This window comes from Hesperophylax consimilis, unplaced genomic scaffold (genome assembly GCF_061612785.1).
Source record: "Hesperophylax consimilis isolate HC1 unplaced genomic scaffold, BYU_Hcon_1.0 scaffold_104, whole genome shotgun sequence".
NCBI classification, from domain to species: Eukaryota; Metazoa; Arthropoda; class Insecta; order Trichoptera; family Limnephilidae; genus Hesperophylax; species Hesperophylax consimilis.
The window spans coordinates 1-25,155 of NW_028301329.1; the positions used below are offsets into that span (position 1 = coordinate 1).

The 25,155-nt window shown below is 39.2% G+C and overlaps 2 protein-coding genes across 2 annotated transcripts in view; one reads left to right on the forward strand and one right to left on the reverse strand.

The window, feature by feature from the left end:
- The first annotated feature begins 1,845 nt into the window (after positions 1-1,845).
- On the forward strand, positions 1,846-6,172 carry LOC149408724 (uncharacterized). The gene is made up of 2 exons (XM_089650475.1): positions 1,846-4,533; positions 6,110-6,172. Exons 1-2 carry the CDS (start codon positions 1,846-1,848, stop codon positions 6,170-6,172), a joined length of 2,751 nt encoding a protein of 916 aa, XP_089506601.1.
- Positions 6,173-6,193: 21 nt separating this feature from the next.
- The window catches only part of LOC149408725 (insulin-degrading enzyme-like), a 39,233-nt gene continuing 20,271 nt past the window's right edge, over positions 6,194-25,155 (reverse strand). Inside the window, exons 6-22 of the mRNA XM_089650476.1 lie at positions 24,223-24,392; positions 22,368-22,490; positions 21,107-21,309; positions 20,180-20,265; positions 19,133-19,247; positions 18,567-18,704; positions 18,131-18,337; positions 17,400-17,605; positions 14,027-14,171; positions 13,211-13,442; positions 12,850-12,976; positions 12,204-12,274; positions 11,734-11,891; positions 10,899-11,033; positions 10,158-10,367; positions 9,902-10,051; positions 6,194-6,286 (exon numbers count right to left, since the gene is read on the reverse strand). Coding sequence (XP_089506602.1) covers positions 6,194-6,286; positions 9,902-10,051; positions 10,158-10,367; positions 10,899-11,033; positions 11,734-11,891; positions 12,204-12,274; positions 12,850-12,976; positions 13,211-13,442; positions 14,027-14,171; positions 17,400-17,605; positions 18,131-18,337; positions 18,567-18,704; positions 19,133-19,247; positions 20,180-20,265; positions 21,107-21,309; positions 22,368-22,490; positions 24,223-24,392 — 2,569 coding nt within the window. The remainder of the gene's footprint in view (positions 6,287-9,901; positions 10,052-10,157; positions 10,368-10,898; positions 11,034-11,733; positions 11,892-12,203; positions 12,275-12,849; positions 12,977-13,210; positions 13,443-14,026; positions 14,172-17,399; positions 17,606-18,130; positions 18,338-18,566; positions 18,705-19,132; positions 19,248-20,179; positions 20,266-21,106; positions 21,310-22,367; positions 22,491-24,222; positions 24,393-25,155) is intronic.

Sequence of the window (25,155 nt, forward strand, 5' to 3'; positions counted from 1 at the left end):
ATGGCACTGGAAAGTAACCGATGCGACTCCAGACTGGTGATGGAATGCAGGACTATCCTTATAGAACTGGCGACCATCAATAAAGTAACCCTGCTCTGGGTACCAGGACATAAAGGTATTGAGGGCAACGAGCGGGCTGACGAACTAGCAAGGAAAGGAGCGAAAGCACCACTTGCGGGATCTGAGCCGGCCGCAGGAGTAGCAGCTTGCCACACCAAACTACATATCAAGAGGTGGGTCAAATCCCAACACTGGGAATGGAAGAAGGCACCCGGAATGAGGCAATCTAAAGTACTCATAAACGGACCGGACCCTAACCGAACCAGGCAACTACTCGATATGGACAGAAACTCACTGAGGGAACTGGTAGGACTATTAACGGGACACTGCCATCTCAGGAGACACATGCAACTGTTGGGAGTGGAAAACACCAACATCTGTAGGAAATGTGAAGAGGAGGAAGAGACTCCAATTCACCTATGGTGCCAATGTCCCGCTCTGCTGGGAATAAGGCTCAGATACCTGGGAAGACACAGTGTGGAACCAGAAGACATCGCCACATATCCAATGACAGCCCTGGTGAACTTCATAAAAGGGACCGGGTTACTGGCAAGTGAATGAGGTAAAATGGGAGATAGTACAATGGGCCTATGGCCTAAGTGCTCGCGGGGAACGTAAGTAAACCGCCTCCGACTATAAAAAAAAAATATTAAAAAAAAAAAAAATAAAAAAAAATAAATAAAAAAATAAATTCGCAAAAATACGATATATTTCTGTGTAAATCGAGAATGCGCGGCCGATTTCCGTCGCGGCCGACCCTTTAAATTCAGATATTTGATGTAAATTCCTAAAACTATGATATATTTCCGCGTAAATCGAGTTTTATCGGCAGTTTTTCGTCTTTTAAGTTCAGATATTTGAAGTAAATTCGTAAAAATATGCCATATTTCGGCGTGAATCGAAATTTTTCAACCGATTTCCGTCGAGCCGTATTTTTTAACTCGGATATTCGAAGTAAAGTTAATAAAAATACGATATATTTCCGCGTAAATTGAAATTTCGCGTCCGATTTCCGTCGCGGCGGGCCATTTAAAATTCAGATATTCGAAATAAATTCGTAAAAATACGATATATTTACGCGTAGATTTAAGAATTGGTGACATTTTACTGCAAGCGGCGGCAGTTTTCAAATAGAGCTGTGCGCTATCTATTTTATGATGACCCTAGTTAAACCATTATGCCTAAAAATATTTGCCAATACCTTTCCCACCCCTGTCCCATAGTAATAAAAACCCCAAATAAAGTTTCATCTCCCAATAATTCCTTTAAAATATTTGTATTGTTTAAGTCACGTTTGTATCATTAAGAATAGTTAAAGTGCATTTTATTTATGTTAAGAATGTTGTTTGCCAACGAGCGGGTGGAACATCTTTATTTTGGTAAAATGTCCTTCAGAATTTAGTTTAAATACAGATACCTCCCAGAAAAAGGACAGTATTAGAGTATTCACATAACTGGTAGGTACAGACGTACCTACGCAGGACACAGTATTGCAGTGTTGCTATAACTGGTAGGTACATGCGTACCTAGGCAGTCAGTCGTGAGATAATTACTAGGTTTATGTAAACCTAGGGAAAACTGAAGAATAGAGGAAACTAGACCTTTATTTCTTTCAGTTTAAGTTTTAGCAGAGGAAAATAAGATCCTCTGCAATTATATTGTAAATTAATAAATTTATATGTCAAGAAGAAGAAGTGTTTTCCTGCATTCCATCTGACGGCGTGTTCTCGTACCACGATAGCAGAAACATATGGTCCTTCGAGCCGCATCGGGAACAGCAGCATCATGGAAGCGGGACAACACTCAAAGACGTCATCTGTCTGCGGCAGTAAGGCGGGAACCAGCAGCAGCTGGATGGAGGCTCAAATAAAAGCTTCAGCAACCAGGGTGCACATCATGAGACAAAAGGCCCGCCTACTTACGGAGATGGCTGAAGCAAAGATGGTCGCGGAAGCAAAGGCTTCCGAAGCAAAGATGACTGCAGCAATGTCAGTCTTGGAAGCAGAGGAGCAACATGCGGCGCTCGTTTTAGAAGCTGCATCAAGGACTTCGCAACGGACTCTCGAGGATAGAGTCAATGACTGGGTAGACCAGTCACATCACAGTTCATCATCAGAACTTGGAGATCACGATGAACAGCCTCTTCGAGTTCAAATGGAGCAGCAACAGGAACTGCTCCATGATGGGCGGTTATCACTGCAACCGCCCACAAGAACTGCACAGCAACAGCCCTTGGCAGGGCAGACTCTCCCGTCGCAAATGGAGCCTCGGGTAGAACAGGCTCATCCGCTGCAATTGGAACAGCGGTTGGAGCAGAACAAGGGTGGGCGGTACACATTACTCCCACCAAAAGGATCCTCAGAGCAGCAGCCCTTGGCAGGGCAGACTCTCCCATCGCAATTGGAGCCTCGGACAGAGCAGGCTCTTCCGCTGCAATTGGAACAGCGGTTGGAGCAGAACAAGGGTGGGCGGTACACATTACTCCCACCAAAAGGATCCTCAGAGCAGCAGCCCTTGGCAGGGCAGACTCTCCCATCGCAATTGGAGCCTCGGACAGAGCAGGCTCTTCCGCTGCACTTGGGACAGCGGTTGGAGCAGCAGCAGCAGGGCGGGCGGTACGAGCTACTCCCACCCAGAGGAACATCGCATCAGCAGCCCTTAGTAGGGCAATCTCTTCAGCTGCAGTCGACGCAGCATCAGCAGCCAAGCAGTAGCTACTGGGAGCTGCCTACATCAGAGCAGCCATTCAACTTAGCAGAGCAACGCGACGGGCAACAGTGGCCAGAGTCGCAGGGCCGATTCCAGGGACCAACACCTGCTATAACTGAAGACCGTCTCGCGGAATCAATTGGTAAGGCAATGTCTTTATATAATACCAGGCCCAAAGTTAATGATCTTCCCACATTTAACGGCAATCCAATTGAATGGATTGCATTCAAATCAATATACCATCATACCACAGACTTCTTAAAAGTATCTGACAGCGAAAATTTATATAGATTACAAAAAGCGTTAAAAGGAGAGGCGCGTGACGCGGTTTCTTCCCTTCTATTATCTCCTTGCAATGTCAAGGAAATAATAAATACGTTAGAAAATATTTTTGGCAACACGGATCACATCATACAAAAAACTATTGGTGAGATCCGAAATTTAAGTAAATTAGATGAGAATACCAGTTCAGACGCCATAATTCGATTTTCTTGTAAAGTAAAAAATTTAATTTCTATGTTAAAATCATTTAAAAATATCGGACATTTGCACAATCCAGATTTGTTATCGACATTAATCGGTAAACTACCTAGTACACTACGAACGTTGTGGCTTACAGACAAAGATAGGCGGAACACAACACAGCCAATACTCTGCTATTTATCACTTTGGCTGGAAGAAATCGTAATTAATTCACGTGACTCAGGAATAAGTTTTAATTCTAAAATCAGTAATGAAACTAAATTCGCTTCCAATAACCATTTCAAGCAGTATAGTAATAATTATCATCCACGGCAAGCTAATCAACATCAAAATAAACAAAATTTTAATAGGCCTTATGCATCCAAAAATAATCATTTCGAACGTTCGTACGATACGTCAAAAAAATTCCTTTATCACACCACTAATAATGGAAAACCACCGTGCTGTGTTTGCAAAGGAGAACACCAGATTTGGCAATGTGAGAAATTTAAAAATGTCCCAATAACGCAAAGATGGGAAATTGCTAAATATAATAATGTTTGTTATAAGTGCTTAGGGTACGGACATTCCCGTTTTAATTGTAAAGTAAATTTAAAATCACCAAACAAAAAATTTCATGATTTATTGGTTAATCACAATCGGGTGGAAACCGATGAAGTTGTCACAAACACGTGGGAAAGTAATCAAGTACTTTTAAAAATTATTCCGATTACGGTATACGGGCCACTCGGAAGCCGAGATATTCATGCGCTATTAGACGATGGGTCAACCGTCACATTGTTAGACCAAGAAGTAGCCAAACAAATCGGTTTGTCTGGACCAGTTAGTGACCTCTCATTGCATGGAGTCAATGAAATGAGCTCCAACAACGCGGATTCTATGTCAATAAATGTAAAAATAAAAGGTAAAAACGAAGTAGAATCGTACATAGCTAGTGCTCGAACCGTTCGGGATTTAAAGATACCAGCTCAAATGGCGCTATCTAATTCTTACATTGCGAGTAATAAACACTTAAAGAACGCTCCTCGCTTTGATAGGAATGTAAAACCCCAAATGTTAATTGGGCAAAACAACTGGGAATTAATTATTTCCAGAAAAATAGTTCAGGGAGATAAAAATAAAGTATCATTATCTTATACAAAGCTTGGTTGGGTCGCGCTCGGCCATATTTCAAATAAAACGGGAAATAGTGTGGAATTCAATTTTCATGTTCAGGATAACGAAAATAGCGAATTGCATGAAATTATCAAAGAGAGTTTTAAGATAGACGAGATGGGAGTAGTGAGCCCGAAAATATGCAAAGATGATAAACGTGCATATTCCCTGTTAGAAAGTACCACAAAACGCGCTAGTCAGGGGTGTCATTGGGAGACGGGTTTGCTGTGGAAGGAAGAAGAAAGATATTTTCCTGATAGTCTTCAGGTTGCGGAAAATAGATTAAAAACTTTAGAAAAGAGAATGGACAAAGACCCTGAATTTGCGGAAGCCTACTGCAACAAAATACAACATTATTTAGATAAAGGATATGCAAAAAAATTCAATTTCAGTGGTAGGTATCCGGATAGCTCGGATAAATTTTATTTACCACATTTTGCTGTTTACAACCCAAATAAGCCAGGAAAGCTGCGGGTTGTATTTGATGCGGCGGCAAAATCAAAGGGAATTTCTTTGAATGATAGGCTTTTAACCGGGCCCGATCTATATAATTCTCTGCTAGGAATGCTTTTTAAATTTAGGCAAAATAAAATTGCATTTACCGCCGATATCCAAGAAATGTTTTTACAAATTAAAATTATTGATGAAGATACACCGTTTCAGTTGTTTTTATGGAGAGGAAAAGATCGTAAGGTAGCCCCGTCTGTATACGCTATGAATTCAATGATTTTTGGCGCAAAATCATCACCTTGTTCGGCGCAATTCGTAAAAAATAAAAACGCGGATCAATTTTTATCTCAGTTTCCCCAGGCCGTCGAAGCAATAAAAACAAAACATTACATGGACGACTATTTAGATAGTGTAAATTCAGTAGAAAGTGCGAAGAAATTAATACAAGATATTACATACATACATGCTCAAGGCGGGTTTAATATCACCGGCTGGGCAAGTAACGCGCCAGAGGCGCTAGAAAACATTCCCGTAGCCCACAGGTCGAAGAATGTTGTTTGTTTCGAACAAGGTGAGGAAAACATACAGAGAACATTAGGTTTGCAATGGGATCCAAATTCAGACACATTGTCATTCGATCTAAGCTTCAAAAAAATTCCCGGGGATATTATTTCTGGGAAGCAAAGACCCACGAAAAGGCAGATGTTGAAAGTCATTATGACAATATTCGATCCGCCCGGGTTTTTAGCACCCCTGACAGTTCGGTCTAAAATACTACTGCAAAATGTATGGAGGTCGGGTACTGACTGGGATAAGAAATTAAATGATCGTAATTTTAATGAATGGCTTCAGTGGTTGGAAGCCTTAAGGTCAATAAGTAAAGTTAAAATTCCTAGGTATTACGAGATTTTATGCGATGGTGAAAACGCCGTAGACAGACAACTTCATATTTTCTGTGATGCGAGCGAAAAGGCAATGTGTTGTGTAGCTTATAGTCGTGTTCAAAATGCTAATGGTCAGGTCTTCGTAAATTTTATTGCTAGCAAAACCCGCGTAGCCCCAATCAAGCCGATGTCAATTCCGCGCTTAGAATTGCAAGCAGCCCTTTTAGGTAGTAGATTATATAAATGTATAATCGGTGAACACACGCTCACCTTTAACTCGAAACATTTTTGGACAGATTCAAAAACCGTAATGTGCTGGTTAAAATCTGATTCAAGAAATTTTAAGCCTTTTGTTGCGCATAGGCTAGGTGAGTTGGATGAAACAGTTGGTTCAGAATGCTGGCGGTGGCTTCCAACTAAAGATAATATAGCAGATGAGGCTACCAGAGATACTAGAATGACAGATTTAGGATTAGAGGGACGATGGTTTTCTGGTCCCGAATTCCTAAAATCACCTCCAGAAGTATGGCCGCAAGAGAATTTGGCTAAACAGTGTGATAGCATAAACAAAGAACTATTAGAGTTAAAACCATCGGCTATCTTACTCACCACATCGGCGGCATGTTTCATAGACTTAAATAAATTCTCCAAATATTCAAGATTATTAAGAGCTACAGCGTACGTTTTTAAATTCATTAACAAATGTAGAGGCAAACAAGCAGAAAATAATTCTCTTACTGCTGATGACTTAACTTCAGCAGAACATTTTCTTATAAAAGAGTCTCAGAAAAGAACGTTTCATAGAGAAATTATAATTTTATCCAAAAACGAAAGATTGCCAAAAGATAGTAGATTAAGACAATTAAGTGCGTATTTAGATGTAAATGGAATAATACGCATACAGGGTAGAATTGCGGCGATTGAAGACGTACAATTAAGTACAGTCTTCCCGATAATTCTCGACAATAAAGATAAGTTAGCTCAATTATTAATTACACAGTTTCACGAGATGTCTAGCCACGGTGGAGTTGAACACGTCTTAAATGCAATAAGACAAAAGTATTGGATACTTAATGCGCGTCAGTCTATTAGAAAAATTAAATATTTATGTCAAACTTGCAAAAATAAGAGAGCCCAACCACAGGCACCTCTAATGGGATGTTTACCTATGGAAAGGTTACAACATCATATACGTCCTTTTACACACACAGGCATGGATTACTTTGGTCCCATGATAGTTACAATAGGGCGCAGAAATGAAAAACGGTACGGTGTTTTGTTTACATGTTTATCAACAAGAGCCGTGCATATTGAAATCGCGGATTCCCTGACTACGGATTCCGCCATACTAGCAATCAGACGTTTTATTGCTAGGCGCGGTTACCCGCTAACTATTTGGAGTGATAATGGAACAAACCTTAGAGGTGCTGATAAGGTATTATCAGAATCATTATCATCTCTAAACCAGGACAAATTAAATAACGAAATGTCGGTAAGGAAAATAAATTGGAAATTTAATCCGCCAGGATCTCCTCACCACGGAGGCTCCTGGGAAAGTCTAATAAAATCAATTAAAACTACCTTTTACGCCATATTACGCGAGCAAGCACCACGCCCGGACACTTTGCACACATTGCTGTTAGAAGCAGAAAATATAGTTAATAGTAGACCACTCACACACGTTTCTCTCGATAGCAAGGATTTTGAAAGTCTAACACCAAATCATTTCCTGTTAGGTTATAAATATGACACCCCAATCGTAGGGGTCTTTGATCACGGCGATTTATGCCTAAAAAAGCAATGGCGTATTGCACAATTTTTTGCCGACCAATTTTGGTCACGATGGGTAAAAGAATATTTACCTACACTGGTAAAACGTTCTAAATGGCATGACGTGATACCACCTATAAAGGTAGGCGACGTAGTTATCCTATGTGACAACACGTTGCCCCGGAATACCTGGCCAAAGGGTATGGTAGTAAAAGTATACCCCGGAGCCGATGGACAAGTTCGCGTTGTAGATATTCAAACAAATCACGGTACGTTTCGCAGACCGGCTACTAAAGTAGCAGTATTGAAGATACAACCATCGCATTCTTTTTATCCGCTAGGTGAAATGAATTCACGGGGGGAGGTGAATGCGAAATTACCTACTACAACCATTTAGTCCTAAGATAAATATTTTTTACGGAATTTCTAGTTTTAAGACATTACCAACTACAAAATTTTTAGTCATAAGATTTACATTTTTTACGGAATTTCTAGTTTTAAGACATTACCTACTACATACACAATTTTTAGTCATAAGATTTACATATTCCACGGAATTTCTAGTTTTAAGAGTAGCATAAATATTTGTATTTCAGATATTTTAATAAAATTAACTGGTAATTTTCGTAGACAAGCAGTAGAGTAGGTACCTAATGAAGATAACAGTCGCATTCTTTGCCTATTTTGTGAAGTACCTTCACGGGAGGAGGTATGTATCTTCCAGAATGCGACTATTACATATTGCTCAGTAAAATTTAGCCTTCAGGCGCATTCTCACAGTTCGTATTTTTAAAGCTAGTGTAGCTTCCCACATTTGCAGATTCGACCCTACAATAAAACAATTCTTTGGCCTGGTATTTTTATAAACATATTGTCTTGTTTGTGTATCATTTATGATTTAAGAATTGGTGACATTTTACTGCAAGCGGCGGCAGTTTTCAAATAGAGCTGTGCGCTATCTATTTTATGATGACCCTAGTTAAACCATTATGCCTAAAAATATTTGCCAATACCTTTCCCACCCCTGTCCCATAGTAATAAAAACCCCAAATAAAGTTTCATCTCCCAATAATTCCTTTAAAATATTTGTATTGTTTAAGTCACGTTTGTATCATTAAGAATAGTTAAAGTGCATTTTATTTATGTTAAGAATGTTGTTTGCCAACGAGCGGGTGGAACATCTTTATTTTGGTAAAATGTCCTTCAGAATTTAGTTTAAATACAGATACCTCCCAGAAAAAGGACAGTATTAGAGTATTCACATAACTGGTAGGTACAGACGTACCTACGCAGGACACAGTATTGCAGTGTTGCTATAACTGGTAGGTACATGCGTACCTAGGCAGTCAGTCGTGAGATAATTACTAGGTTTATGTAAACCTAGGGAAAACTGAAGAATAGAGGAAACTAGACCTTTATTTCTTTCAGTTTAAGTTTTAGCAGAGGAAAATAAGATCCTCTGCAATTATATTGTAAATTAATAAATTTATATGTCAAGAAGAAGAAGTGTTTTCCTGCATTCCATCTGACGGCGTGTTGTCGTACCACGATAGCAGAAACAAAATTCGTAAATATATGATACATTTACGCGTAAATCGAAATTTCGCGGCCGAGTTTCGTCGCGGCCGACCCTTTAAATTCAGATATTTGGTGTAAACTCGTAAAACTACGACATATATCCGCATAAAACGTATTTTCTCGGCCCTTCAAACTCAGATATTTGAAATATATTTGAAAAAGTACGACATTCCAGTGTAAATCAATTCAGATTTACCAAATGATAATACTTATTAGGACGATGTATAACCACGTAAAAATACATTTTTCGGCGTTTTACCGCCACGGCTGACTTTTAGATTTAATTATATTTTCACAAAAATCAAATTTTTTCGAATTACACGAACAAATTTTCGTGCACGGACAAAAATAAATTTCGAATTACGAATTAAAAAAAATTTTGTATGAAAAATTTTTTCATTTTTTTGGCAAAAATTTCGAATTATGCGTTTTTCGAATTATCGGGGTTCGAATTAACGGGGTTCTACTGTATAGTGTGGATTTAATATTTCTGAATAAATAAATAATCCTAAGTGTTATTTCAAAGAAATTACGACCGTGATAAGCTTTCAAATTTAGATGAATGAAAATGACATACACAGATAATTTTTTTCTTTAAACAGTCAGAGCCTACATTCATGAAATAAAAAAAGTAGAATCAGTGTTATTAGAGCAAGCAATTAAATTTTGTCACAGTTTTCGAAGCATAAAGATTGCAACGCAAAAAATTCTAGCACAGATTATATGAGAGCGCTCAACTGTTTGCCGAGTTCGGTTATAATAGAGGACGCTCACCGGTAAACGACAAATGTTCAACTGGTTAAAGAACATACCTCTGAAGTATCTTGAGGAGCCGGCAGTACTGTCTCATTGCTAGGTTCATCCGCCTTGAGCGCATCAGCATGTCCAGCACCACCCTCTGCGCTGGATATCACGTGAACGCCCAGCTTGTGGCGGCTTGCGGAGTTGGTCATTATCATATTCTGCAAACGGAACAACACCATAATACATGGTTGATACACAGGGCTGATGATCGAGGCGTAACGAAGACCAGCAAGATATTTAAATATTATTACAAATCAATAATACCTCGTAGAATTCCATCAGTTTCTCCCTGGTGACCTGCCTCAGGGCGTTGACTTCCACGGCCATCCTGCCAAAGTGGTATTGCTGGCAGGCGATCTCGGACCAGAGCAAGCCGGTGCGCCCGCCGAGGTGCTTGGGCCGCTTTAGCCGCAGAGCCACCAGGGACGCCCGATGGCGTTCAAACTCCTCGTTCGACATGTCGCGGATATTTGCCTGTAAGAAGCACTCATTATTATTACTATTTAATGACCAGAAACATTTTCACATATTTATGAAAATACTACATAGCTTACATTAACTCCACACAGGAGGCCCTGAGGAAAATAATTTCCCTTTAGGCCTACTTCACCTCTGGGGATGCTGCGTGGGGGGTTTTTTGAGGAGAGGAAGGAGTGAACATGGGTCTTGAACAGCCCCGTGTTGTAGGAGAGAGGAAACACAGAGGCTGGGTAATTGTTCCACAGTCGAGCTGTTAAACTCGAGAACGTGTCGTAGAAGCAACCCGTTCTCATGTGACAAATGTTAAGCGCATGTTTCGCGACTATGCACCGGTGCTCAGGGGATCAATGACGCTAGTTCCTCGGAGCATCTTCCGTTGTAATACCGGTAGAACAAGGACAGCATACCTACCTACGCCTGTGCTCTAAAGATGCAATCTGCCGGTTAAGATAGGGGAATCTATCAAACGTACTGCCCGTTTCTGCCATACGCGAGAAGATCACCGCATAACATTGGCTTGGTTACCTTCATGTGTTCGAGGAAAGCTTCCACTCTGGTCTCCACGTAGCTGGGGTGCTTGTCTGACTGCACCAGCACCCTCAGGCCCTGGACTCCGTTGCTCCGCCGGATCCCGCTGAAGACGATGTAACCTAATTGCTCCTGCAAGTCATAATTACATTGATTTATCAAACAATCAATAATTAAGTGCATGAATCAGATATTATTACATAATACAATCAAACGTACTAAATAATCCTGCGTAATGTAATGTGTAAAATTATTCATGTTCAGTGATTCAACTGATTGTGGGAACCAAGCGATAAAGTAGGTGTCGACATTATTTTATATTTGAAAGGTGTATTTCTTTTGTTCATATTTTGAGAGATCTAAATACCAATGATTTTTAAAGTTTACTAACGGCGTGCATTCGAAAGGTAAATTATATATTTTTTTAATAAGCCATGATCCTGAGACAAATATTTTAAGTTTCAAAAATCTCACAACCAAACAGTTGCTGTAGCTGTCATTTTTACATCCTGTTTTATATCTAGCGTTAATCTATTGTTACAAAATGCATACACCTACACAAGTGACGCCATGTTTAAAGTCTCGATGACGTGAGTGACAATGACCTCGCCCGGCTGGTCGCGGCAGACCGCATCGCCGATCAGTTTCCATGATGTTTACAACACTTGATCTTGATCTCAAAAACATGCAGAAACAAAATTTCAAACATCTCTACTGCAAAACTACAAATTTGCACATCCGACATGGTTATTCAGGACTGTTGATATAATTTCTTAAAGGTGTGTTAAACTTGTCATTTTGATGAGTTATTCGGTCACCAATAGTTTGTTACCTGAGTCCTGAGGATGTTGAAGCACGGCTCCGACAGGATCTGGTTGGTGAGCTCAAGCAGGACGTTAGACTCCGTGGACTGCATGCCGCACTGGTAGTACAGCACGACGCAGGAACTCTTGTGGACGGTGTGGTCCACTTCATATCTGTAGTGGCTTCCTACACAACGTAACAACATCATGAAATAGACTTAACTTGGAATGAATAAATGCAATCAGAGGTCAACGTGTTATCAGAGATCGATGGTAACCAAAGGTCGATGGGTAACACAGTATAGAAGAACCCAGTTAATTTATTTGGGTCCACGCATTAAAATTTGTTTGAAAATAAATCACATACATAATTCCGTTAATCTGAATCTGAGTTTATAAATCCTTTAAATTTATTAAATATGGTTTTTGAGGTCCTGTGGATTTGGAATTAACGGTTTCAACTGTATTGTAAATGCAAAATAAATTAAATAAGCCTAACCTGTTTCTAGTTGAACATCTCTCTCTGGCAACAGCTGCTGAGGTAAAAGCGGAACTGCATTCTTCGGAATTCTAAAATAAACATCAAATACATTTTTATTGAAACGTGAACATCAGAACATTGTATATTTAGTTGCACTAATATTTTATAAGGAAAGACATCTAGTGGGTAAAATTAGGAGAAATAACTTCAGAGGCTGAGCGAGGAGAGACTGGACCTGCTATAGACGAAGGACTGGAGGCGATGGGCCCCCAAACCCAACAGAACGAGGGGAAGAAGATAATTCTGAGAGAGAAGGGAAGAAGAATGGTCCATCACCAAAGAGGCTTTCCTATAATAAACTTGTAGGACGAAGGAGTGTTGCTAGGAATGTGCCTAAGCTTATATGGAGGAAAAGGCTCTTCTTCTACAGAGATACACAAGTATTGGATACTCGAGGATTCAAGCATCTTGCCGACTACATTTGTATGAAGGCACAAGTTGCTGACATTTTATAAACTCATCTCATTATCGTGCTAGCTTATGCGTGTGCTTTAGAGCAATGCTATGAACAAAACAGTGAAACCAACTCTCCAAGTTGACATTTGACATGCGGGTCTCGTGATTTCAGTAGCAATGTGTAATGCATTGTATCAGTATTGCCTACTTGTCTTCAATAAGTGCGGTTAGTTCCAACGCCCTCTCCTTTGTGGCGTTTCCGTGAATGAAGCACTCCACGTGGATACTGGTTAGCAGGCGGGGAATGAAGTCCTCCAGCTTCTCCACGGTCATTGCTGAAACAAAAATCTAACAGTTAATCAGGTGGGCAGCAGAGAGGATACAATTATATATAGGTACCGGTCAGAAATATTTATTAATTAACGCCTGTTTTCGGGGCTTATACATATGAATATTAAGAAATATACATTATTTATTGTACATAACTGAATTGCTTCATCTCACCGCATCTACAAAAACACTTTGCCGAAATGCACAAACGGTGAAAATAAAGTAAATATTTTAGCTACCTTCTGCCGCCTCCTGCAGCTCGGCTTTGGTCCATGCATTCTCCGTGAGCAGCAGCGCCAGGTGGTAGACGGCGTGCTGGTACGGCTGTTCCGCCTTGAAGTTGCGGTAGCTGCGTGCGTTGATCTCCTTCATTACCTCGAAGCGCGCAGGGTCCACCTTGAAGGAGACCAGCCGCTCCATTATCTTGTCGAGAAGCACGTGCTGCTTCGAGTCGTAGCCTTCTAACCGCAGCTGGGAACAACAAGTCAACTTCAATACACTACACACCTTTTATGATGACGCTGTATCCAATTCAACAAGTAAATGCCCATCACACGCTAACACATGCTGCGCATGCTGGATTCTTACTGACTCCATGTTGCAGTCATCAATTGAATCAATTATGACTATAATAGTTAGGACAAGGAGCTCACACGTAGGATGCGACTCGCATCCAGCATGAAAAAGATGGCAAACCGAGAATAAACGAAAACACTATTTACAGACACCGGACACAATAGACAACTGTATGACGCACGATTCCCGCCTCGAACGGGGCCGGGAACGAAGTGTCACCACTCACTCGACAGAACTCGCGCGAGTGTAGCGAATGCGTGGGGACTCGGTAAATACAAAGAGGCATTGGGTCCGAGCTCTCTGGAAGTGTGGTTGATTTGAAAAAGAAATAGGAATGGGATTCGCTTCCCGCAAACGACTCGGGTTCAAGAACTCATTCCGGCTGAACCTACGCACCGCTAATAGACACGGACATTATAGATACCGGACACTGTTAGATATAGAAATGTAGTTTTATCTAGAAGGACGTAAAGACTCACAGATATGCCGCTCTTCGAGTTGCTGATTTGCCAGCTGGTTCCCGCCAGCTCGGCGGCGTACGCGTACTCATTGAGTGCGTCGCGGAACAGCAGTGCAAACAGCGACGTCAGGTTGCAGCTCACGGGGTTGGCGTACACCAGGGGACTACAAAGAAACAACAGCTACGGTTGTAGTTATCCAATGTCTATAATAATTACAACGGTATATGGACACACAGCGCCCACAGCGGTCACTCGACAGTGTGCGTTGAAATGGGCAGAAGGACAAGAGCAATGAGCGACGCGGAAGTTATTTTATATTAACTTACAACACAGAATATCTTGGTTCCATCTTAATTGTAGAAAATTATTCATTTTAAAGGTGCCCGTTTTATAAAATACCAAAAGTTTTCTTGACCTAATTTGTTATACTTTCCAAATGATAAAAATCAACAGCATTTATTGATATTTTGCATGGCTTCCGTTTTACAGAGGTACGGTTGTAGTTATCCAATGTCTATAATAATTACAACGGTATATGGACACACAGCGCCCACAGCGGTCACTCGACAGTGTGCGTTGAAATGGGCAGAAGGACAAGAGCAATGAGCGACGCGGAAGTTATTTTATATTAACTTACAACACAGAATATCTTGGTTCCATCTTAATTGTAGAAAATTATTCATTTTAAAGGTGCCCGTTTTATAAAATACCAAAAGTTTTCTTGACCTAATTTGTTATACTTTCCAAATGATAAAAATCAACAGCATTTATTGATATTTTGCATGGCTTCCGTTTTACAGAGGTACGCTTCCAAATTATGTTTCTGAAAACATATAAATAAGAGCAGAGTTTTAATATTTCTTATGTATTAACAATCAATGATTAATTTCATTGATCAATATTTTACATTTTCAAAATGATAACAATCAACAAAATTGGCCATGGAGATAAAATAAAATTTTCATCTACGGTGCTTTGTTTTTGCTTTATTAATGATTTTACAGTTTACAAAAGTTAACCATGTCAAGCTGTATGTACCCTACCGCAAACATGACATGTTGTGCATGACTGTGACGCAACCACAAGTAGTCTACCGTTGTGCTACTCTTTAAATCTTGTTTCCGTAAATGGCTCATACCCGAATTATACTGAACTCATCATTTTGAATAAATCATGAATCATTTTTCAAGTGCAGCCATGGAATTAATGCAATTATAAATGCCTAGCGACGAAGACAATAATATTTTCTTCCCTATATTTATTTACAAGCATAAAAAACAATCTAAAAGAAGATTTTGGGTTCAACCATACAACGAAAGAAGCCTTAACTGTAAGGCACTCGTCGCCGCCAAGGAACTATATGAGAATAATGTTAAATTGACTTTTCTTTCATCATCATCCTAACGTATTCTGGTAAATTATAGTTATTACAGAACAAATTTAACATTCAAATCACGTTGACGTCAAACCCATAGTCGATGCGTCGTGTATCAAAACTAGCAAAATAGTATGGCAGATACCAATGAGCGGCACTTACACTATGTGCACAAAACTCGAGTTCCTTTAATCTTTTGCACGCGGCCGTATCAACTGTTGTTACGGCAAAAAGTCTATACTCACACGCGGCCGTATCAACAGTTGATACGGAAACTTTGACGGCCGATATTCCAGCGCTCTTTCGTCATAAATGTATTTCTTGCTCGCTTGGACATTCGTAGAACTATCACGATGCTGACATCTACAAGTATTTCTCAAAAATAAAATTGTATTTCATAAAAAAAGATCCATAATCAAGTGCGCCTCTTCGCGCCTTTGAGTGCTTTAGTTCACAATTTTGTCACCGGATGGCGTTAGTACTAGTATGTTATCTGCGCTTGCGCGCGCCGAGTTGATTTGTGGAATCTGCGCCGATAACATTCTGTGTTCTGCTGTAATATTGAATTATTACGAAAAATTCAAATTAATTTGTTCAATTCAGAAATCAATTTTTTTTTTGATTTCTTGTGTTTCGTCTAGCAAATTCAATTTTACTGTATCCACGAGTGACCACATTGTGCCGATTGCGCGTATTTTTTAACATTTTACTGTGTTACAAAACTGAGTTATTGACTTTACTATATACTTTATTAATTTAAATATATTTTGTTATATATATGTATTAGTTATATATTACTAAAGTGCGTGTTATTTTCGTGTTTTATATACTATTTCAAAATTTATTAGGAAACGTTCACAAGTTTTTAGTTTTTTTAATTGATTTGATTTTTCGGATAAAAAATGGCCCATAGTTTGGAAGATGATGAAATTGAAAATATATTGAACGTTTTGGATTCTGATTATGAAATGTCTGAAGATGAATTTGAACCTTCGGAACTTTCAGATACAGAAACTCAAGCGAATGAGTCTGTAAGTGAAGAAGTGCTACACTCCTGGGTATCTGGACCTCATATTCCAATAGTACACGAATTTGATGATTTTCAATCCGGCGTTTCTGTACAATTTAAAGAAAATTCAACAATGGCGGTTATTATGCAACTAGTTGAGAAATATAAACCAGAGATTTCTCAAATACCAGAGCCTAATACATCAGCCCACCTCAACCCGTTTCGGGTTTTGCCTAAATATGCCGCTAAGCATATGGCCGAATTGATTCCATCAACTGGCAAAATAAAAAAAACCGCGTAGACGATGTCGTGTATGCCGATTGAAAAATAAAAAAATGCAGTTAACGAGATACGTATGTAAAGAATGTGGTGTGTCTTTATGTATCGAACCCTGTTTTAAAGTTTACCATAGTTCCAAAAAAATGTGACAGACAGAGATTCCTCTAAAGTGCTTAAAAAACAATATTTATTAAGTGATATAAAATTTATGTGTAATTTTTAAGTGTTGAGTTTAGAAAAGAGTTTGAGAAAAAGTTTTCAGAACTAAAAATGATAAGTGATCATGGTGTCCCACTTATGTCTATCAACGCAGTGGCCTAAGTACACACACGGCGAGTGAATGGCGGGACCACATTCAAAAGATACGGTACGTCTTTGTATGAAATTTTATGTTTTTGTTTTTATAAACATCTAAGAGTGTTGACACACGAGGATTTGTTTTCATATTGTGGAGAATAATCTGTTCTGTCTATATAGTCCAATAAATAATGCCAGAATGCTATAATTTGACATTTAATTGCGTGCATAGGTATTTGAAAATATGTACCGCGTACGGGTATAGATAAAACGGAGCAAATTAACGCGTTCAAAAGGTTAATTATCTCCGTGTACGAATGGCCTAAGTGTCCATATAATATGGTGGTAGAAGGAATATATAGAAAGAGATTATTTTTGCAATCTGAACCTGTAAAATACATGAATGAGAAAACAACAGCAATAATATGTACCTGCCAATCTCGATGGCGGTGTACAGCTTGGGCAGGAAGAATTCGTCATCCTGCTTGTGCCAGACCCTGATGTAGGGGGTGTCTCGGATGATGGTGGGGAAGTCGGGGGCGGAGGGGTCCTGGGGGGAGAGGGAGAAGGAGTCGGGGATGAATTCGTTGGGTTTGGGCAGGGCCAGTTCCTCGCACAATCCTGCAGCCTTCCACTCCTGTACAAATATTACAAAATAATGCATTAATTAAATGAGGGGTTCAATTAACTAAATCCAATACACTAAGTCTAATGAATTCCAAAACTGAGGGACCTATCCTCTTAGAAAGTTATCCACAATGGTATAGTGTCCGAACCACTGGGTGATGGGGGTTGACTAAGTGAAATTGTAAAGAGACTTATGCACTGACACCAGCAAAACACTGTTACATTCCAATCAAGCCGAGTTTAAAATCAGCCGACGGCCAGAGTTGTTTGAAGTTGGAGAGGAATTATATTGGTAAATCCACGGAATCCGATTCCAAAGGTAAAAAGAATAATATGGTTAGTCAGAATCCTTTCCCAATTCTAACTGTCCAGCTACCCCAATAGTTGAGTTAAATATTGATTACAGTCCACAATAAAACAAGAAACTGATTCCTATACAATATTGCCACTCCACATTATGTACATTCTCAAAGTTAAGACTGGTTTGGGGTTTGTAGAGGCTAGGTTAGGTATAGAATTAGAATAATAAAGGTACCTCGATGGTGTCCTGAGGAATCTTCTCCAGGTGGTACTTGGTTCCGTACCAGGGCTCTGTCTGGTCGCACATGGGCTCGAACTTCTTCCCCACCACGGCCACCCGCACGCGCTCTGGCTCCAGCATGTCCAGCAGGTGGGTGATCAAGTCGGGGCGCCACTCCGTCAGGATGTGGTGCGCTGTCAGTATGTCCTCCATGGGGTACTCCTGATAACAAACAAACAATTATTAATGTAGTTATGGTGTGTAAAACTTACTACATACTTTACTTTGATTATTAAAGATCCTCTAGTCTTTAGTAGTTAATATTACACATTTTGTCTATGATTTTAATAGAGGAACGAGTTTCTTTTTCTTTGTAAAACCAAACTACTCTCATTGTTTCAAAATGTCATCGTATTGAAGGACTTTAAATTTGTAAAATGGACTAAATTACCTGTAAGCCGTGAACATAGTCGGCGACGAAGTTCCTGGGTTCCTCCTTGTCCTTGAAGCGGAAGATCATGGCCAGGATGTCTCGGGACTCGTCGAAGATGGATTGCTGAGGACCATCCTTCTTCAGTAGGTTTATATACTGAAAATATCTTAAATCATTACATACATATTCTCACGGGGGCGCGGAACTGACAGAGAAACAATGAAAGAAGAAGACAGTGAATGCTGTAGAAATGAGACAATAGCCGTGTTAAAAATATAGAGATCTGGAATGCTAGGCTGATGTAAGTGTCATGAATAAGTTTAAGAAAGGGAGTGATATGAATATGCAATGCGGAAGTTATATGTAAAAGTCAGGGACACTGTGGTAGGCACTCCGGCAAGAGGCTAGTAATACCAACAACCTCTGTGACCGTGTGTTTATACTTGGAAGATTGCGGCGCGTATCATAGCTGTAGTTACATTCAGTTTCATCGTGAAACCGGTGAAAGATCACCATTCAGGTTGCTTGAAATAGCTTCGACTGTGTCTAGTGACCATTTCGGAGTCCTGTGCAGGTAATCTCACCTGGAAGGTCAACTTGATGATGTCATCCACGTGCAAGATTCCCTCCTCTGTTAGGTCCACCTGCACATTGAAGAAAGAAAAGCCGCGGGCCCCGCCTTGAGTTCCTCCCACCAAACTGGAAACAAACTAAATATTAACTTAACTTAGTATCGCAGGCAGAGGTGGCTGCACCCTTGTGTCTAAACAACTGGGTATCTAGTACCACCTATTGATAAACTTAGTATCGCAGGCAGAGGTGGCCGCACCCTTGTGTCTAGACAACTGGATATCTAGTACCACCCACTGATACTATACCAATAGGATCTAGGCTGAATCTCTCATTAGGTGGTATTTGCGAGTACGCTCAGTAATTAATTTCGAGGGCCGATAGTCAAAAGTCGCCTAATTAAGTGCGGCAACTTGGCTTACCCCGAGCTTCGGTTAACTGTCAATATACATAACTTTTTGAATAATGTCGTTCGTTATGCAAAATTACTGGCTTATTAATGAACAGAAAAGCGTAACCAAACCTGTAGAAATCAAAGAGGTCATATACGCAATCAATTGAATCCGTTTGTGCTTGGGAAACGGAATTCAGAAAGTTGTTCAGAATATCACGAGTTACGGCCATAGACCTCATCGACCAATTTTTAGATTTAGAGTCAAAAGTAAATACCAACTGCCAATGTTTGTCAAAAGTAAGTATTTCAATTCGATATTGCCAATTTATTCGTATTTCGATGTAGCCATTTAGGAATGACGATCCATAGATAACACCCGCCAGTGTTGCCATCATAAGGCGATATCTTATTTCGATATTGGCTTGGCTATCGACACGCCTAATGAACGTGACCATGCTTGGAAAATCGACATAAAAACATTGTCTGTTAAGCCTATTGATTTGACCGTGCTAGACGCTAGACACCATGGTCGAATTGTTGATAAATTTGAATAGGTGAAGTACCATCAAATAGCTGGCAGTGGCGACTGAAACAAAATGATAAATGTAACAAGTAGTAGTTAGATAAAACATTGGAAGACGCTGTGTGGAGAAGGAGGGGGACTCACCTATTGCACCAGCCTCTCTTCTTGAGCGCCGACAGCAGACTGCCCGGTCCCTCGTGGCCGAGGAGGTGCGCCAAGTAGTGGCCGGGCTGCACACCATCAAAACACACATACATTATTAATACTCTCATTTCCATCTTATTTGTATTTTAACCCTGTTGAAAGTCGAAGTAGGAAAAAGACAAAATACCCCCTACTGTAAGACGAGAATTTGTGGGATTTACGTGTTTTGCAATTAAAGCATTGCGTGGAAAAGAGGCGTTATCGGCCTAACGGCCTTTTTACTATTATTAGCCTAAACGGTAGTCTGTCGACTTTTATACTATTTTGAAAATTCAAATATTTTCAATTGTGTGATGCCGTTTTACGTAAATGAATTTTGACATTCATAGACAAAATATATTTTAAGCTGTCATAGAGGCTACATTAATGAAATAAACAGTAGAATCCACAAAAACATTTTGATTTTGTCCTCTACACAGTTTTCAAAGGATAAAGGTTAAAATTACAGTGTGGATGATATTAGAGCTCGCACAAATGCATGAGCGCCGACATGTTGACGCGCACATGTGCTCAAAAAACAGTTCCTGAGTTAAAGATTAAAAGAGAAGCTGTACAAAATATATATTCTTCTTGGAATGGTGGTGATTAAAGAGGAATGCTTGGGTTATTCAGCCAGTCGACGGCTATCATGGAAAGCATTCATTTCAATGTTTCCGATGGTTGTCACCGACAGCTGGACTAACTTGACAATGCTGAATTGTAATACTGAATCAGCTGCTTTCAAAAACAGTATTTCCACCTCTGCAAGGGGGAGAGAGAACCCTGACCCTGCCAATTTTACAGTTGTGTTCACAATAACACTACAAATACACTTGGGAAAACATGCACACTATGCACATACTAGGATTAAAGATTGGTTTATCTTACGGCACTCTTGTAATGATGCTTGGTATCGGGATGCGGGAAGCTGATGTTCAGGTTGCGGATGTCCTTGATGGGCACCACCGTGGCCTTTGTGCCCAGCCTGTCCAGAGTGAAGGGGTGCACCTCCCAGTTGGGGGCTTCCGCATTGCGATCCTCCACTTGCGAGAACATTTCCACCACTATGCGCTCCAGTTCGTCCAGAGGTTCTGCACAGATAAGTGAACATGAACAGTGTAAATATAGAACACATTTGAGCAGAATGTTTATAATTTATCACCTGACAGGTGCCCAACTTCAACCAATGCATGACTTCTCTTCTGATTGAAAATCACGGGAAATGTGGAATGATGGAAACAGCCTACCTCGAATTCCCATGAATCCCGGCAGAGCGAGATAATTTTTGGTATGATTTTGATATTTGCAAACATAGCACAAAGAATGTGAATATACAACGAGGACACGACGATTACACCTTCTTGCCAAACGACGCGAATTAGAATACTGTACTGGCGACAATTTACAATGCAACAAAAAATCTTCTTCTTTCCAAATGTGGGTAAGGCTGTTTTTAAGGTAGGAAATGGATAGTAGGTATGATAGTATATGATGGGAAAAATAGTAGAAAATAGTATTATCGAAAACTGTTTCAATACTAAACAATACCCGACAGGCATTTTGGGCAAACCAGAGATTAAGACTATTGGATCATATGGGAAATTGACACAATAGAACCCCGTTAATTCCAAATACCCAGATAATTCAAAATTTCAGGATATTTTTTTTTTGCTAAAATACGAATTCCGCGACCGCCCTTCAAATTCAGGTAGGTATTTGAAGTAAATTCGTAATAAAACGATTTATTCTCTTGCAAATCGAATTTTCGCGGCCGATTACAGTCGTGGCCGGCCCTTCAAATTTAGATATTCTAAATAAATTCGTAAAAAATACAACATATTTCAGTGTAAATATAAATTTCGTGGACTGTCCTTCAAATTCAGATTAGTATTCAAAGTAAATTTGAAAAAATATTTATGTGTAAATCGAAATATTTATCAAACACAGATCAGTCAGTGAGAAAACAAAATGAATTATGACAATCTTTCTGCGAAAATGGAAATTTTCAGCATTTTACCTCTACAGCCGGCCAGCAGTCAGATTCAAAATTGCAAAATAATGCCATATATATTTTGGCACAAATTGAATATTTTGGAATTAACGGGATTCTACTTTATTAGCTGCGATGGGTGAAGTGAAGGTCACGTACCTTTCCCCAGGACACACAGCGTCATGATGTTGGAAGAGTACCACTTCTTGTGGAACTTCAGCAGCTCTTCGCGGACATCAATTCCCTTCTGCTTGGGAATCGTCTCCAATGTCTCTTTGTTACCTGAAAATCACATTTCTGAGATTAAACTGAATGCAGCTTATAATATACTAGCTGACGTGTAACAAGCGTTGCTGGAGGTTATCCTTAGCAGATAGACATATACCATCATGGACTTTTCTGTAGGCCTTTATAAGATATACAGTGGCGTAGTACATTATTTTGACGTATCTCATAAGATTTAGCCTGCGTTAGCAATGTAGCGCTCGAAAATATTTTTACGACTTGATTACGAAATTGACTTTTCTCTACTTTCTACAAATATAATATGCATGTATTATATATGTTACCGGATATGTATGATATCTAGGAATTGTATACAACTCCTAGGAAATGTATGCAAATCTGAAGCTATTTAGGAAATGTATAAAATATTGTTTTAAAAATTATTTAATACATATAATACATCCTGGGAAATGTATACATTTCCTAGGAATTGTATATAATTCCAATATCGTATTAGGAAATGTATAAAAAAAATGCTTTCTGTAATAAAACACATTGTTTTATTTGTTATATTTTTATACAGTTCAATTTTCATTTGGTACCTAATCAGTCTGTTATTTGAGTAATTATAAATGTCACAATATTAAAGTGAAAGTCTTTTGGGTTGGGTTGGGTTGGGTTGGGTTGGGTTAGGTTAGGCTAGTTTCGGTTAGGTTGGGTTGGGTTAGGTTAGGTTAGGTTGGACGTGCGTACTGACTGTTTACACGGCACTAGCGCGATCGCCTGATCAGACGATGCAATAACCTTCCTTGCGCCGCTATCCCCGCGTACCCATTGATATCTTAAATGTTTTAAATTTCCGATTGCTATTTTAGAAAGTTTTTAATTTAATTTATTTCACACATTTCCAGGCGATTTTAGGAACTACATACATTTCCTAGGAATTGAATACAATGACGGATTACATACATTTCCGTTAACATATACATAAACCTTCCGGAAGAAATTCTCTAAATGATAGTGAAAACATTATCAAAATCCGTTGCATAGTTTAGAAGAACTAAGCTCACAAAAGCGGATAGCGACTTTATTTTATACTATTTAGAGATCATACAGTCTTGCATAAATACTATCCAAAAATCCATCATGGTAATCATATTATTAGTCTTACCAGATAATGTGTTTATATATTTATAAAAATTAACAAAAGATTTTTTCTCTCTCATGTTAAAAAAAGTTTAATATATTTTCCATAAATCTAAATAAGGGTACTTCACAATAAAATATAAAGAAAACACACAACAAACAACAGGAACCTGCTGAACGCTAAGCAAACAATGGAAGAATGGAGAATGACGTGCGAATGAGTAACTTTGTTATTATTTTAAAATGGCTGCTCTTATCTAATTTATTATTTTTTTTAATTTTCTTTTTGCTATAACTTTATGAGTAAAACCTCGAATCGTAATATTTATTCATTGAAGACAATATTAGCGATTCTCAAACTAAAATTTGAATTTGAAAGAAAAATCATAAAAGGATGCAGTGGCATCTAGAGGCCTAGGAATTGAACCCAGACTCAGTGGTAGAGCAGCGCCCCGGCAAGGCTAAGTTCCTGGGTTCAATTCCTACTAGTAAATTTTTCTGTTTGATATTTTAGTTTGAAAATCGCTAATATTGTCGTCAAAGACTAGATTTATAATTTTATTGCTAATCAAATGTAATACCAGTTGATTTAGTCTGGTAGGCTGGCTCACAAGTAGTTAGGGAAACCTTCTGGGAGACTTACCAGAACCGAATCTGCTGAAAGGATGGGTGGGATCGGAAGTAGACCGGTTGAGCTGGTCCAGTCTCCAGTAGTCGTTGCAGATGTTCTTGTCATGCTCCGAGTTGACAGCATTCAGCTCGCGATCCGTGGCTGTGCTCGTAAACTTGGGCGAGATGAAGAACTGGGCAAAACTGCAGAGCAAAGAAACACTGTTTATTCACTGTCCAATGTGCCTGTCAACCCCTCAGGAATATCAGAAGGTAGGAGAATTTGTGTCTATTTCTGCTTTGTAATAAAATCTGCGTTTAACAATTGTGTGTTGAACGCAGCAGGTCTCCGAGGACGCTGTATCTGGTATTTGTATGTTTATGTGCTTTGCGTTTGAGCATTGAGAATGTATTTATATAATACGACACGCACCGTGGCCGTGTCGAGTCGTTGTGTGTTTCCGAGGTTGTTAGTATATTGTTGTATTGCTGTTTACGACTAGAACAGGGTGGCCACAAAAAACGGATTTCAAAATTCCCTGATAATTCCAGGTTTTCCAGGGCAGTTTCTATATTTTCCCTGATATGTTTTATTTGGTATAAAGGACATATCGTTCAAAATTTTATTTTTGAAACACGATTTTCATCTACGCCAGAAAATTAGAACAGATACATAAATAAAGGGAATTCCGTCATCTAAAGCATTTATTATTTCCTTGCACCACAATGATCTATTCAAAACAAAATACACTTATTACAAATTTATGATATTTCGCCTGAAGACAATTTGTGTACAAATGAAAAGACCAGACAAAAATAGACAAATAAACAAAAGTAAGTACAGTAGAACCCCGATAATTCGAAAAAACGCGTAATTCGAAATTTTCGCCAAAAAAATTTCCGCAGAAAAATTTTTTAATTCGAAATTCGTTAATTCGTAATTCGAAATTTATTTTTGTCCGCGCAC